The sequence below is a fragment of the Pimephales promelas genome, chromosome 24, assembly GCF_988280905.1.
Source record: "Pimephales promelas chromosome 24, fPimPro1.hap1.1, whole genome shotgun sequence".
NCBI classification, from domain to species: domain Eukaryota; kingdom Metazoa; phylum Chordata; class Actinopteri; order Cypriniformes; family Leuciscidae; genus Pimephales; species Pimephales promelas.
Window position 1 is genome coordinate 6,381,830 of NC_142792.1, and position 15,140 is coordinate 6,396,969.

The following is a 15,140-nucleotide window of genomic DNA, read 5'->3' on the forward strand; positions in this document are numbered from 1 at the left end:
TTATAAAGTCACAATTCGCCATTGTCTAAAACCCAAGATTTAAACCCAAACTTGCAGTAACTATTTATGTGAAAAGGTATCAGATGGGGGTCTTAAACAAGCTCCGAAGCCATCAGAGAAAGTCTGCTTTCTTCTTAAAAGTGCGAGGTGGGAGAGTTCAGAGTCTTTTCGAACACATGGCCTTCAGACTGACAGAAATCCGATCGCACACTTTGTTGAAATCCACATTAAATCCTCTGCGGATTTGATCAGTGGTGTAGAAGTTAACAGCATTTGATGAGTCTGGATGTAATGCGGCATAATCTCTTATCTGAGGACTTAACAAGATGACAATTTCAAAATAAAGGATCTGTTTTGAGTACCATAAAAGTCAAAGTGTTTCAGAGGCACCGAATTCAAAAGTTGCCATCAAGTAACAAGAGGTCCTTTCTGTCCAAAAAGGCACAGTATACACTCCAGAAAACCAAGGCAGAGAGCAGGAAAGAGTACAACAGCAGTACTGCAACAAAATAGACAAACACCAGGACGAGACATGTAACACGGTTTTCTTGGTCTTAGTTTTAGCCGGACGTCCTCATCCGTAGCTATGTGGATTGCTCGGGTTGATGGGGGAGTCTTCGCGCCGGCTTTGGCCGCCCAGCTGGTAGAGGCGGTGACTGAGGTTTTGCACCTGGCAGGTACCCAGGACACATCCGACCCGCATCAGCTGGCCGTGGTGATGGTTGTGGTGGCCTCGCGAGTGCACGTTGCGACGCTCTCTCTGCCTAGGGCTTTCATCTGTTTGGCTGGATTCGCCTGCTTTTGGCTGTGGGTGTCGTTTTGGGCATGGAGGTGGTGGTCTGGAGAGGATGGCCCTCCACAGAACGGTGCGGTCGATGGAGACGCCATGGTCAGTATTTGGGTGCTCAGTAACATCTGGAGAGATGGGATCCTCTTTTAATTGACGGAGTCTTGTCATGAAGTCCAACCTGCAATGAGACAGAAGTAGGACTTAAAAATGGAAAACTTAATTCTGATTAGTCAATCTGAATTATATTTGACCTATACTTTTGTCGAACACACAATATACAAAAATTATATTCATAGATAATATTATGTGACTACATTACATTTTATATATTGTGGCTACTTAACACCTAAATAAAATTGATTTGAAAATTATTATCTATTTTATAATGAATATTATTTAAGATATAGGAATGTTTCAAGTCCATTTTTGATTTTTGTAGATATAAGTATATAGATGCTATGATAGGTGTTTAATATCTCTAAAATAGGCAGGTCATCCAACATTTTTCAAAATAAACTACACTTTCTATTTCTTTAGCTAGTGCATGAATATCGGTTGTAAAAAATTATTTATGCAACGATTTATTGCAGGCTTGATTCAACATTAAGCATCATTTACTGCTGATAATAAATGTGCAGTTTGGTCAACCGTGCAAACATGTACTGCAACCACACTTATATGCTCACATTTACTGGAAGTGCACAATAAATGCTCACTGTTCAAAAAGGGGATGACTCAGTGTACGGTAAACACACTTGATTTACTCCGGTTTTGCAGTAATGGCTGAGGCCATCTGCCCTCTGTTTGAATATCACACTAGACACTGAACACCTTTAGTTTTTGCACAGGCCACTAATGATCAAGCAGCGGTTAGCAGATCATGGCAGGTGCATCATGTTAAGGCGGTGGCAATTTCAAGCCTTGTTATTCTCAAAGATCCCTTCGTTTTTGTACTTTTATTTCCAAATGAAATGGGAAAGCATAACTATAAAAGAGCAACCCATTTATACAAAAACCCTAAAGCTGAAATTTGAGAAATGACAGGGTGTATTGTTAGGTTGGACCACACCATCTAATCTCACGGTGTCATACTAAACTTAGTGAAAAAGCATGCTGAGTAACACTGGCTTGTGCCAGACATGTGTTTAGCATTTTTGCTCGCACGTTCTTGAAAGCTTAAAAACTTGAAATATCAGTTGCTCTTGCATTTGCTCTTTTTTTCATCCAAAAGTTGAATAATTAGGTCTATTTATTAGGTATTATATTTTGTATTCTTAATATAACTTAAATATGTTTTAATATATCCTTATATTTTTTATATATATATACACACTCTAAAAATTGCAGGGTTGTTTTAACCCAACTTTGGGTCAAATATTAACAAACCCAGCCATTGGGTTAAATTTTTTACTTACATGTTTAACCCAACGTTTGGATTTGTCCATATTTAACCCACAGTTGGGTTAAAACAAACCAGCATTTTTAGAGTGTATATATATATACATGAATTTTCTTATTTTATCTTTATCTTTTTTCCTCAGACTTTGCAGCCAGCGGTTTTTTTTTTTCCCTTTGCATTGTGGTCAACCAAAATACCACCTATTTTAAATAATAATGATTATCTGCCCAAAGTGTTTCAGATGAATAGTAATTTCACCCGTTTTAATGTAATGCCACTGGTCTAATATGTTAGGCTCAATTCTTGCAAATTCAGCAAGTAAGTCTCCACACCTCTGAAAACTATCTCAGCAGCTTCACATGATCAAAATTAGGTGTTTGCCCCCTGACCATTAGTTTCTCTTTGTACTTGATCCAACTATGACCTTTTTTAGATGCTTAATCAGAGATAATCTGCCCGTAGACTTCATCCGGGTGCCCTTTGACCTTCTCAATTGTCACACATCCATATTTCTCAATCCTTTAAAATGTCTGCTAGACCACCCTGGCCTGTCTCCTCCTATGTGTCATCAACAAAACTCACTCACATTGCAAGGAAGGTTGCCAGGACCTTAGAGCAAGTATGGCTGTTGTTTCTAGAAATGTCCTGTTTTTCCATCCTATTGTGATCCTTCTGATATACTGTGAATAAACCTGAGAAGGGCAGCCACTTTCCATATAACTGAATAAACGTGCTAATTAAAAATCTCACCTGGCGACATTTGACCAACAGACCACAATGAAATAGGATCTGTGATTCTGGGGTATTTCTACGCTGAGCATAGTGTTCAGCTAGGAAAATTAGCACCTGCCCCTCGAAATTCAACCCATCTTGGGATAAAGGTGGTAATCATGTTTTGCAGAAACTCTGTTTGCAAAAGACGAGGCACTCCCAGAAACCCGTGGAGTTTTTACGCCGAATTAAAGTTGAGGCTCTATCAAATGAGCAATCAACCTGGTTATGTCCTGAAGTACAAGCCTACAGTCTTTGATAGTGGACTTTGTGTCTTGAATGATTTAATCTTTTGAAATGCAACATGCTCGTGTCGGTCTGGTACTGGCGGACTGCCACGAAAACCCTGTGATGCCTTGTGGTAACAAATCCTATGTGGGGAAACAAGAAGATCTGATTATATTTGATTGTGATTTACTACTTGATGCTTCACTGAGAGAGGCAGGTCAGATATATCCAGATCAATCCAGTACTATTGTTTGTTCTTGCTGCAAGGCTGGGATTTTTGCACCTCTATGAAACTGGTCATGGCTGTTTGTGAATTGGTCATCAACTGGTTATATTTAGCTGGACAGAAAAAAAAAAAACTGATTATGGTACCTGCGCTCTTTTATGGGAAAAGTGACCATGAGTCAAACCAAGTGACCTCCTCTAATTACTATGAGATGCTTCTTCCATTAAAACCAGCTTCTATCATGGTCATAATGCACATAATGGGAAGTTTATGTTCAGAAACTGTGGGATAAAAAACGAATGTTCAGTATTGGAGGGAATATATACTGTTTTTAGTGTTAAATATTAAACATAATATGTTTACTTAATATAATATGTTTGATATACATATGACATTTTTTTATATAATTTAAAATTCCAAATAATTTACAATTTATTTGGAATTCATGTGGAACGGTGTTTAAATATTTCATATAAATGTGTATAGGCACGTTAAGCATTAAACTGTGGATAGCAAAAGTGAAAGTGATTTAAATCTGTTAATGGTTAGATTATGGTGTTGATAGGGGCTGTTTATGCCCTTCCTCCTCTTGTTTGTTTTTATGGCTTTTATGGTTTCTGATCAGACTGGAAACTTGCCGCCCGAGGATGAGGAGAAAGGAATTTAGGTCTTAGTTACTAATCCACTACGGAATTCTGCCTGACGGATGAGTTTTCCCTCTCGCCTCTAACAATAATGACCAAGCGGCATGGTGTAAAATAATAATGTTTATATTGTAAATGGAGGACTGCATAACTCAAGTCCAAACATGACCAGCCCAGATTCCCATTGAGTGTGACCCAACTTGTTATAGACAGCATGCTTCCCCTTGAGTGAGCTTTAGGACTTGTTTCCTCCAGAGTTTACAATAGGAAATCAATAGCTTAATATGACAACCAAACAGCATTTTACTTCATTGACAGAAGAATATTGCTTTGTCTGATGCCCTACATGATAGAGAGTAACATCAACCTTAAATCCTAATTATAGAGGATCATATGGATAGCGCTTCCTTTTGCAGTCCTGTTACCCATGTACATACTATGTACTTATTATAGTAATATATACTATTACTTATTACACTCACACTCAACATTGCGCAGATTCTTGTTGAGAACGCTGAGATTTATATTTCTGAAGAAATAAATAACCTTTCACAGGTGAGAATATTATCTCAATATTACAGGTACTTTTTAATGTTTTTGCTTTTACTATGGTAACTTTTTATTGTCGTGTTAGCTAAGGCCTTCGTCTTGCCGTATTGTGTCAGTTTAGCAAAATCATCTGCTGAAGTCTATTGCAGATAATCAAACATGCATCTAAGTACGGTTGCAGACGCTCAGTCAACTTGCTCTCAACTGTTCATGGACTAGCTTTCACTGTTCCAATATGGAGGACGACGTACGTGTGGAGGCCCATAGAAACAGTCGCTAATGAGAAATATATATGGTGTACAGCAAATAATCTAACCTAAAATAATAATCAGATTTCCGAAATTAGTTTAAAAAATCCTGTCGCTTGGCTCTTGCCTCCACATATTCTCTCACAAACTAAACCTTAAGGTATTATGTAATGGGAAAAACTAGGCTATGTTTGCGTAGTTTTTTTTTCAGAGACCAAAATCATGTTTAAACCACCACAACGGGCTTCACTAACCGCCATTTTCGATTCAGGGACAGCATGTCACAGCATGTTAAACAATTAAAATCCCTGACTGATATGGCAAAGGTTGCAGTACGTTCTGTGTACATGGATGGTTATCGAACAGTGAGTGAGTCCAAGTGAAGAACGTAGAGTTCTCTGAGATGAATTAAGACAACAGAGACAAAAAGCTGAGAGGGAGAGACTTTGAAAGGTCAAAGATGAGATAGGGACTTCTTTAGCGATGCCCTTTTCAGGCTTTTTTGAGATTTAGAGCACCCAGCCACTTCATTATATGCAGAAGAGCAGTGTGTACATCCTACGAAACCTCTAAAATGGGTTTGGAATGACATGAGGGTTAATCAATGATGACAGATATTTTGATTTTGGGTGAACTGTCTCTTTAAAGGCGCCTGACATTATTGCAGTAATCAGAAACTGTCTGACACCACAGTATTTATCAGCTGTTCATTGCTTCTTTGTGACTGTAAATCGACTAGTCAGACGTCTGTGACTTAATATCAGACTAATGTCCTCACCAAATATCGCTTAGACCAGCAGAAAAGCATGCGGAATGCATGTGCAACAATTATACTGATATTGTAGGTCAAGGACAAATACAGTCCTTTCCTTGACATTATGGTTCGTCATGTAACAGTATTGGGTGCAAGAGTGTCACAAGATATTAATGAGCTACTATGAAGGTAAGAAAAAGGTCTGGGGAAAAAACTACCCATTAAATTTTAGCATTCAGATTGGGAGGGATTACACTTTTCTATTAAAGCTTTTCAAAGCCTGAAGTTTCAGTTTTAGTTCATCTGTTCCTAAAGGCTAACAAGATGAAGAGAATTGCACAGTTCAGCAAAACGGATGTGAGAACAGTATGCAGGTGTCAGCCAGAAGAGGGCACACAGACACTCATAATTTGCAATTCATTCCTTTTGTATGCCGTCATCAGTCATCAGCCAGAAATAATAACTTGACAAAGCATGTCATTGCTTTAATACATTTAAATTGCGGTTTTCAGGAATAACTACCCCATTATCCAATTTCAGAGATTTGCTGCCAATCACATAAAAAATACAGTATAACTAATACTTGATCCTACACCAATCTGTTTAAAAAAGTACCATTTTGTCAGATTTGTTGAGGAATTATACATTATTTCCTGCACCACTCAGTCAGGCTGTTTCTTTTTCGCCTAACCTTGACTCAGAAATGATAAAACATTTATCATTGCTAAAAAAAAATTAAAAAAAACACATTGTACATTCATTTGTGTAGCTTTTGAAGGCATGGCAGTGACAAAGTATTTTATTAATCACATGATGAGCACCAATTGACAAACGCCTTTTTTTGTGGGGGTAGGAGCCAAAAACTATATGATGCAATTTCTTTAGCTGCTTACCTTATATGCACACTGTACATAGTAAAACGGTCTTATCTGAACCCGTTTAATCTAAGATTTTACTCTTTGGACACAAACTGCACACCTTTTCTAATAACGATTCGGTAAAGTTTATGAAAGTGTGTTTAGGTCACCTTCTGGAAACTACCATATAGTCTAAATGTTCCAAGATAGGCTATAGAAACTTTTCAAGTTTTTCTTATATCAGGCAATTTTGGGGAAAGGGAAATGAAAATTCAATAATAAATACATACGTAAAAGTACTTGGAAATCGACTTTTCATAATGTGACTTAGTTCCTTATCCAATGAGGTTTTGGGCTTCCCCACTGCCTGCTCAAATTCAATATCTGTTGTGAGCATGATTTATATGAGTACTCATTAATAATATATTAATAATATACCCTTTAAGTATTATATTTAACATGTTTAATGCTTATTTGGAGCTTTGACCCTGCCATCATCTTTCAAAGGCACAAACTGGAATTAATTAAACACCTCTGGTCATGTGACTCTTTACATCAGCATTCAATGCGCATTCAAACCGTTACTGTTATCATGCAAACTTTGTATATAAGAATGTATAGCCTAAACTTTTTATCTGTATAAACTACTATCGTAAAGGTTTGCAGTATAAAGTTTGCTTTACCATGAAGAAGGTGGCCAACTATGCTGGTGAATGAATGGGATGCGTGCGTTTAAACAGTCACGTCTACCATCCTAACTGACCTTGCTCACTGCAACTAGCCTATCCATCGACGCGACAAAACATCCTCTCTTTGTGTATAATAACATTTTTTTTTTAACATAACACATCCCTGGTGCCAGCCTAATTCAAAATAGTTCGAGGGGAAAAAAAGTTAAGTGTAGCTTTCAACAGGTGTGTTTAACTTTTTCAAGGAGCAAATATTGAATTTGCGCATTTGACTCGGTTCTTTTGACCAATCCGTTTTAAAGAATCATAAAACATTTCAATAAAGCCGTTTCTTGCTAAATACATCTTATTCATACGGGGCTTTATTGACATTTCATTCTAATCCAGTTCATAAAAACATAATTTACATTAATAATAAATATAATAATAAATGTATAGCCAATATCTTGCTTAAAAGGGTGTTTGCGCATTTTAATGAAATTCTAGGCTATTTATGAAAACCTGTAGGCTAATCTGTAAAATTTCTGCGATTCAGAAAGCAAGTACTTGCATTTTCAGACAGTTTTTGGTTTAAACCAGAACAAAACTTGGACCGGCAAACAAATCTGAGACATTTAAAAGGCGGATTCCTACCTGTCTCTCACCGGTAGTGCCAGCAGTTGTGAGGAGAGCAGGCTGATGCAATACACAAACACCGGGAAAAGTGCTCCCATCGTGGGCAAATAATGTTCTCACGCCCCCGGTCAGGAGGGGGCTTCCAATGCACCTGGTCAGTATTGAATTTCTAGCTACTGAAACTTCCGAGTTGGACCCAAAATTTCCAACTCCAGGGAACTGTGGTGTTCCTAAAATAGAGGAAAGGAAAATATTAATTGATTCCCACTAGATTTTCTCCACGCGCATAATAGCCTTATAACATTGCTATAGCAATTTGATTTGCATCACATAGGCTACTACTGGTATAAATCCCGGCATTTAATATAATTGTATGATTAAATATATACAAAACTAGAGTGGTGCACGAATCTATAGCCTATTAGTCCAGCAGCTCTGATTAGTTCCCAACTAATTATAACCTACATATTTCCTTAGTTTTTCTCTTTTTTTTTTAATATAGCCAACATTTTGAGTAGGGTATTAAACTAGTACATCATACATATAAACTTTACTGACCTTTATCTCAGGTTAAGATAGTGCCACGCGCAAATCTGCCTTGAAAATTTTCCCACGGGTGTGCACGCGCTCGCCAAGATCACGCTCTTGTGAAGTCTGAGGTTCAGCTGACATTTGCGCGTTTAAATATGGGTGGGCGGGACTACAGTGTATCAGACACACATTTTTCAAAGGTGTGTCTGATACACACGGGATCACACAGTATACTCTGAGTCATTGTCATATATGAACAAACTTGATTGGTGTCAAATGCACTTATTTTACGCAGAACTTGCTTCATAGTGCATTTTAGGGCAGCTCATTGTAATTTGGCTTTATAATTTGAATAACAGGCGTTCTTATATCTTTATGAGATAAGAAATAGTTTTTGCATTGCTATGTTTGTGACATACTGATCAAAAACAAAATGTATCCCTTTAAATAGTAACAGTAACCAAATGTACACGATTTTTCCACCTAGTTTTACCAGTTCACTGACAAACCCCTTCTCTTGTGTTTATCTCTAACATTGGGGTGAGTGTGCAGAGGGGATAAGGATGCTTTAGAGACTTCCTCAGAAATTCAGGAGGGCAGGACGCACCCTTGCATATATCAATGTGCATTTTAATGATAATTAATTGGATAGACATTCTCTTCAATTGTGTCACATGAAGCAAACTGTTTTTTGCACTTTTTGTTGTGAGATTAATATCTGCAAAGTCATTTTATGTTGTTCAAAAAGGCCTAAATGTACTATATAAAGAGGTGTTTGACTGGAGAATTACACTTGTGAGTCTTTCTTTTGTTTGAATGGGCTTAAGTGTAAGTATTCTTCCGCAATGATGACGTAAGCTTATCTAATATGCATTCAAACTGTTTATTGTCTATTGAACTATTATTATTATTTTCTTCTTTTTTTCTCTCTTACGCACAGTCATGGTGAAATTTCAATGCCAATTGAGCATATGATGAACAAACATTTGAACTTCAACAATTTGTGGTGTTTTCCCTTTTCCCCTGAAAAATCAAGGTGTCACAAGCTCTTTAATTTTAGCTTCTGAATGATTTTATTAAAATTTGTTCATTTTTGAGCAACAACTGTGCCATCCATAACAAATACACAAAAGATTTAAGAAGATTTAGAAGACACTCCGGTCAAAACAGCATGAATTGGGAGTTGTGATAGTCTTTTCATCAGTATTGTCAGGTATGTCCATGTGAAATGACTTCTTGAACAAGAAAAACATTAGGGCTGGACTTGTCCATGGGGAATTGATCAGATGGTTGTGTTTGCTATTGGTCAGTCTCATGTGAGTGACAGGTTGCCCCGCCCTCATGCCAGTAAACACGTCATCAGAGAGAAGAAATGAGATGTCATATAAAAATAATGATGTGCATGGATAAATAATTTATAATAAATACTTCAACATTCTATAAAAAATTGTCCATTTTCATTTCATGGTGACTTTAACTATATGAAATCGGATAGTTTACTAACAGTGCCTCACAGCAGTGTGAATGCACTTATTCAGGTCAGTGTTGGACATTTATTAGTGTTTTTTTCTTTTAGCTTTAAATTAGTAAATGTATACTGCTGCTTTATATGTGACTGGAAAAGACAATTAAAGTGAATATAGTGTAATAATGAACCAGAATAATGCAGTAGAGATCCGCAAGTTGTACGTGTCTGGGAGTTGGCAAGTGGCCCTATTTACATAATCCTAAAAAAAATGTGACAGCAGAACTGTGAAGTGGAGCCAAATCACAGACGAGAGCAATTGGTCTCTTCCTCTGATCTCTCATCAGCTGTATGTGCCAATTAGTGTACATGAGTAACTACTAACCGCAGCCAATGAATCCAGTTCAAACCGCAAAACACAAACCGCCTGCTGATTTTCCCCAAACACATGATGACGTGGTGGTTTTTATAAGCTGATATAAAAAAATAATAAAAAAGCTTCCCTTATAAACTGTTTTAATAATTAAGTATATACCAAATAGGAAAAATATTCTTTGGGAAAAATTACATGACATGTTCAAATCAAATACTACAATACAAAACTGAACAAGTCATGTGGTGTTTTAGTTCAGGATAACTGTGTGAATGGATAGATGGATAGATGGATAGATGGATAGATAGATAGATAGATAGATAGATAGATAGATAGATAGATAGATAGATAGATAGATAGATAGATAGATAGATAGATAGATAGATAGATGCAATTGGTAGCCTACGGTTGTCTCTTGTATGCTGCCCCCTAGTGAACATTACTATAACTACACTGAATCAATATCAACAACGTAATGAGAGATAAAAACAGAAAGTAATAGTATTTGATCTCCCAAGGGGAAATTCTCATTACGTTCAAAGTGCACGTAAACAAATTTCAGACACAAAAACAAACCTCTCCAATGACGGTCCTTTTGCTGAAATACTCTTCTTCCTCCCCAGTATGAAATATTCAATCCCTGTGTTAAATCGATTTGAAAACATGCTTGTTCCCACTGAGCTTGTTTCCTTCGCATATTTACGATGGCAGAACAATTGAATTTGAGAACGCAACTGTTTTTTTTGTGCCTCACAGTCAAGTTTATTTGCATTGCTGGGATGTAGGCCTACAGTTAGCGGTCATGTTTGTATTCCTGCTTCTGTTTCTTTTCTGTTACCATTACCCATCAGCCAGTGCAGCTATCTGTAGATTTGTGTGTGGGAATGGCAATCTGCTTCAGCGGTTGTGTTTGGGTGTGACTGCAGGGGAACAATGGATACATATTTCCAGAAATGGATGAAGACAAAGGCACGAGACTGTGTGCTGGATCAAATTGCTGGCAGTTATAAAAGATGAATGAATGTTGGTGTATCAACAAACACTGACCGCCTCGTATGTTTCATCCCGTCACTTCATCATCCTCATGACTCATTGTTATAATATTCCCATCCTGCATTTGAATGATTTATCTTGCAGGTTCTGGTTACATTGTTCAAGTTAATTAAACTTTTAAGTTTGCCAAAGTTTATTAGCAGCATAGACCATATGGTTTGGTCTTTTTTTTCCCAGTTTTAAAGTACAGCCTACACTATGCCATGAGAAATGTCTTAAATGAGTATAGCCTACATAAAAGGCTACTTTCATCATATGTTTAATTTTCAGAGTTTCTCTCTTTCTAACGATCAAATATGTTTACGAGCTGTTTAATTTAATAATATTTAATTTTAATTGAAAATGAATTAAAACAAAATTAATTAATTGAAACTAAATCTAGAACTTAGCTTGATTGTTTTATTGCCAAAATAACAATAATAGTCATAAAAATAAAAGCAATATTAATATAAAGTATAAAAAAACATTAAAAAAGACATTATTTGGTTTGTTAATTCAACTTTTTGATACGGAAGAGAAGAAACAGGGTTTTATCCAATATGTTATTTATGCATTGTCTAGGTCTTCATGCAAATTTGTCAATGGATTTGGTTAAATGTCACTCCCTGTCAGTTTTGCATGGGGTGGAATATCTGATGCATATGTAAACAACATGTTTCATGTTTTATGTTTGATGTCCAAACACAAATGTAAGAAACTCAAAATTGCTGAATTTACTATACACAGAACAGAAACAAAATAAAGATCATATAGCAGCTAAGTATTGTTTTTATTTTTGATTGTAAATCCCTTTCTCCTGTTTTCGGTGCAGTTGAAGTCAGGACAGACCATTTATTTTTCTTTATTTTCACGTAGTTTAATGAGTATTTGTGGGTTTAGTCTGTGATATCTTTTGTTTCGGGCTTTGCCCAATTCTGAAGAGATTGCCTGCATTTTGAGTGGTGACAAAAAAAAAGAAGAAAATATCTCAAATAAAGATAAGCACACAGTATCTGTGGGTTCAGATTTTTTTATTTCTGTTTTTTCCCTGACCTTTGACCAGGGTTGTAACAGCTGTATGTATGTTATATATTTAATCATATATTATTTTTGTATTTTTGTAATATGTTACTATATGCTTTGAAACACTGAACATTGAAAAACACATTTAACTTTTAATTAAGATAATAATAAGATTTTTTTTTCATCCAAAACACATTTATCAATATTAACAGGGTTGTCCTCATAGTCCAGATTGTGACATAAGGAATTAGGATGCTCTGAGATTACCTGTGATTTTCAATCAGCCAAGAGACCACTTCCTGTCTATTGGTTTGTTGACAGGATGTCATGTGACTTTCAACTCCAGGCCAAAACAACTCTGCTTTATATTCTCCCAACAGATGTATCATGCAATGGAGGCCCGGACACCTTTACACGCAGAGCACTACCTTTAGAAACACGTGTCTACACATTTGCACTTCCTGTCACATGGCACAGACCAAAGGGCCAAAGCACAACCCACGACTCTTCCTGTGATCTTCACTTGTCACTTTTCTGTATGTAGTGGTGAAAGACGTACATGGGAATTTTTTTTTGCTTAGGTGGGTATAATTATTCTGCGATATCAAGCTAAATATAATTTGATGCTTCTCTGATTGGATCAGTAGTAACCCACAATGCACTTTTCTTACAGATACGCATGCAGGTGCAGTGCATGCTCGATAGGCGATCGGCTCCTAGGAACTGGATATGGAGGTGGCCCAGCTGCACGGCTGTTGCTTTTCTCAAGGCATTGTGGGAAACTTGATCACTGAGTTCATTGTTAAACGGGAGGGATGGGGCTCATCTTTACTGACTCCACTCCTCTATCTTTCTCCCTTTTTCAGACTTTCTAATTTTTCTTTTTTAATTAATTTGCTCTTTTGCGCCATTACAATAGAGGGCTAAAGTGTCATGCGATTCACCTGACCCGCAATGAAATAACACGAATCCTTTGGCTGGGGATCTTTCTGACTTCAACAACCTCAGTGACTGGAAAAATGATCAACAAATATAAGTTCATTAATGAAATGAATTAGAATTATACAAATAGAAATAAAGAAATGAATACAGCCAATTCCCTGGGGCATTTTCTTACGGAATATTACTGTCATTTGTAAGGCGCTTGTTATTCGATGGCAGGCTGACTGTATAACATGCCTGTGAATGTTTTTAATTCTGCTGTGATAAGTACTCTGGGTCAAAGGACTTTACACAGGAAGTGTTGGAATTCTTTCGGAGGCGTGTCGAAGCTGACAGGCAAGGACACAGGCCTCAGATTGTGGGATAGGGGGGTTATCCGGTAGGACCTTTCAGCTTTTTCCTCTGTGAAGAGACTCATAACTGCAACATTTAGCTATGAAACAACTGTCCAAACATTGAGTCTTTATAGTAAAATCGACCAAATGAGCCACCTGTTCATGCCACCAGTGTGATTCTAAGCAATGACAGCTGAGTTGACTTCTTGGGGCTAGGATTAAAGGGGATTTGTCCTCTTTCCATTTCATGCATCAATCTCAAACATCATCTTACTCAGCTCTCTTATAACATTGTTGATGTTAAAGTCATGATGATACCTTTTTTTTTTTTACATTTTTATATTAATATTACAGTAAAATTCTGCAAATGCTGCCGATTCGTACTTTTTGCTGACAACATTATTATTATTATTATTATTATTATTATTATTACTGCACTAGAATGCATGTTTACATTTTGTAGACACAGGTTTACATTTTCCTCTACGTAGAGCCTTTCATTTTTTATCCTATACGGTAAGGTAACTTAAAGGTAACAAATCAATATGTTTTCTTTTTTGACAGTGTATCTTTTGCACGAGCTCTAATGAATGACTACGCAACATTCCCTGGCCGCGCGCCCCTCCCTGCCGCCGTTGAGCTCACGGCGCATGCGCAGAGCGCTGTCAGGGCACGGCACATACTCACAGCGACAGTATGGCGGCGGGCTGCTGCAAGAGGGATGCTGCTGTCGCCGCTGCCTTCACAATGTGATCGGAATATCGTCTGCTTTCGGAAAGACTACAGTCACCCCCGAGGCCTGTCGCTGTGATCTCGATAAGATGACCAGGCTCGCCGATTACTTCGTGGTAGTCGGCTACGATCTCGATAAGAGAGGTAAGAGAGAGACACAGCAAGCGATTCTTCCTCCTCCTCCTCTCCCCCTAACCCCCCCTCCTCCTGATCTGTTAGATTGGAGTGTATTAGTCGCGGTTTATTCACGGTAAACACAGCAGAAGGCGGAGGGAGAGGGACACAGTCCCGACACAGCTGATTCCGGCCTGGGTTGGGCGAGTTACTATCAGCCGCGGATGTCACAGGCCTCTGGATCTTTACTCCCGAACTCAAAAGACGAACCCCACCGAAGTTGCACGAAGACGGGACTGTGTCTATGTCCTTTTACGCGATTCATGATTTGAAGTTTGACCGCGGGTACTATTTTGTTGTTTTGCCAGGGTGTGACTGTACTAACAGGGATTTTTCAGCGTAACCTTTGCCACTTTGTGTTTGTCATGTAACAGCCTGTTATATTGACCAGTATGTGCCTGTAGAGTTGAATAGAAATGCAAAAGTTGCACCAGTTCATTCCTAAGACATGTCAACAAACATCAATAACATGCAGCATGGCACTAAGGCTTTTGGTAGTGTCTAACCTTAATAGGTTGCCTACCTAAACAGCATGCTTGGGCTCCTGTGATTCACAAAATGCTGTCTTAGTTGGCAACAAACTAGGTTTTGAAACAGACAGCCTTAGTGTTTGTTTACAAAAAAAGCAGTACTGTTTTAGCCTGCATGATTCTGCATTATTAAAGGAATAGTAGTTCCTTATAAAAGTTGAAAATCTCTTTTTCTTAACCTGTAGGGTGTTAATAGTTTAACAAAATGTAAAAGGTTGGTTTATGCCACAGCA

The 15,140-nt window shown here is 37.5% G+C and overlaps 2 protein-coding genes across 8 annotated transcripts in view; one reads left to right on the forward strand and one right to left on the reverse strand.

Annotated features, from left to right (window-relative positions):
* Positions 1-442: 442 nt before the first annotated feature.
* On the reverse strand, positions 443-8,418 carry adm2a (adrenomedullin 2a). Its single transcript, XM_039668053.2, has 3 exons — positions 8,329-8,418; positions 7,789-8,000; positions 443-968 (listed from the first exon to the last, which is right to left on the reverse strand). The coding sequence occupies exons 2-3, from the start codon at positions 7,866-7,868 to the stop codon at positions 575-577; spliced, it is 474 nt and encodes a 157-aa protein (XP_039523987.2). The 5' UTR covers positions 7,869-8,000; positions 8,329-8,418; the 3' UTR covers positions 443-574.
* A 5,624-nt stretch (positions 8,419-14,042) lies between these two features.
* Positions 14,043-15,140, forward strand: part of sbf1 (SET binding factor 1) — a 48,071-nt gene continuing 46,973 nt past the window's right edge. For all 7 annotated transcript variants that reach the window (XM_039667949.2, XM_039667952.2, XM_039667950.2 and 4 more), the window contains exon 1: positions 14,043-14,347. In XM_039667949.2, coding sequence (XP_039523883.2) covers positions 14,062-14,347 — 286 coding nt within the window. In that variant the 5' untranslated portion in view covers positions 14,043-14,061. The remainder of the gene's footprint in view (positions 14,348-15,140) is intronic.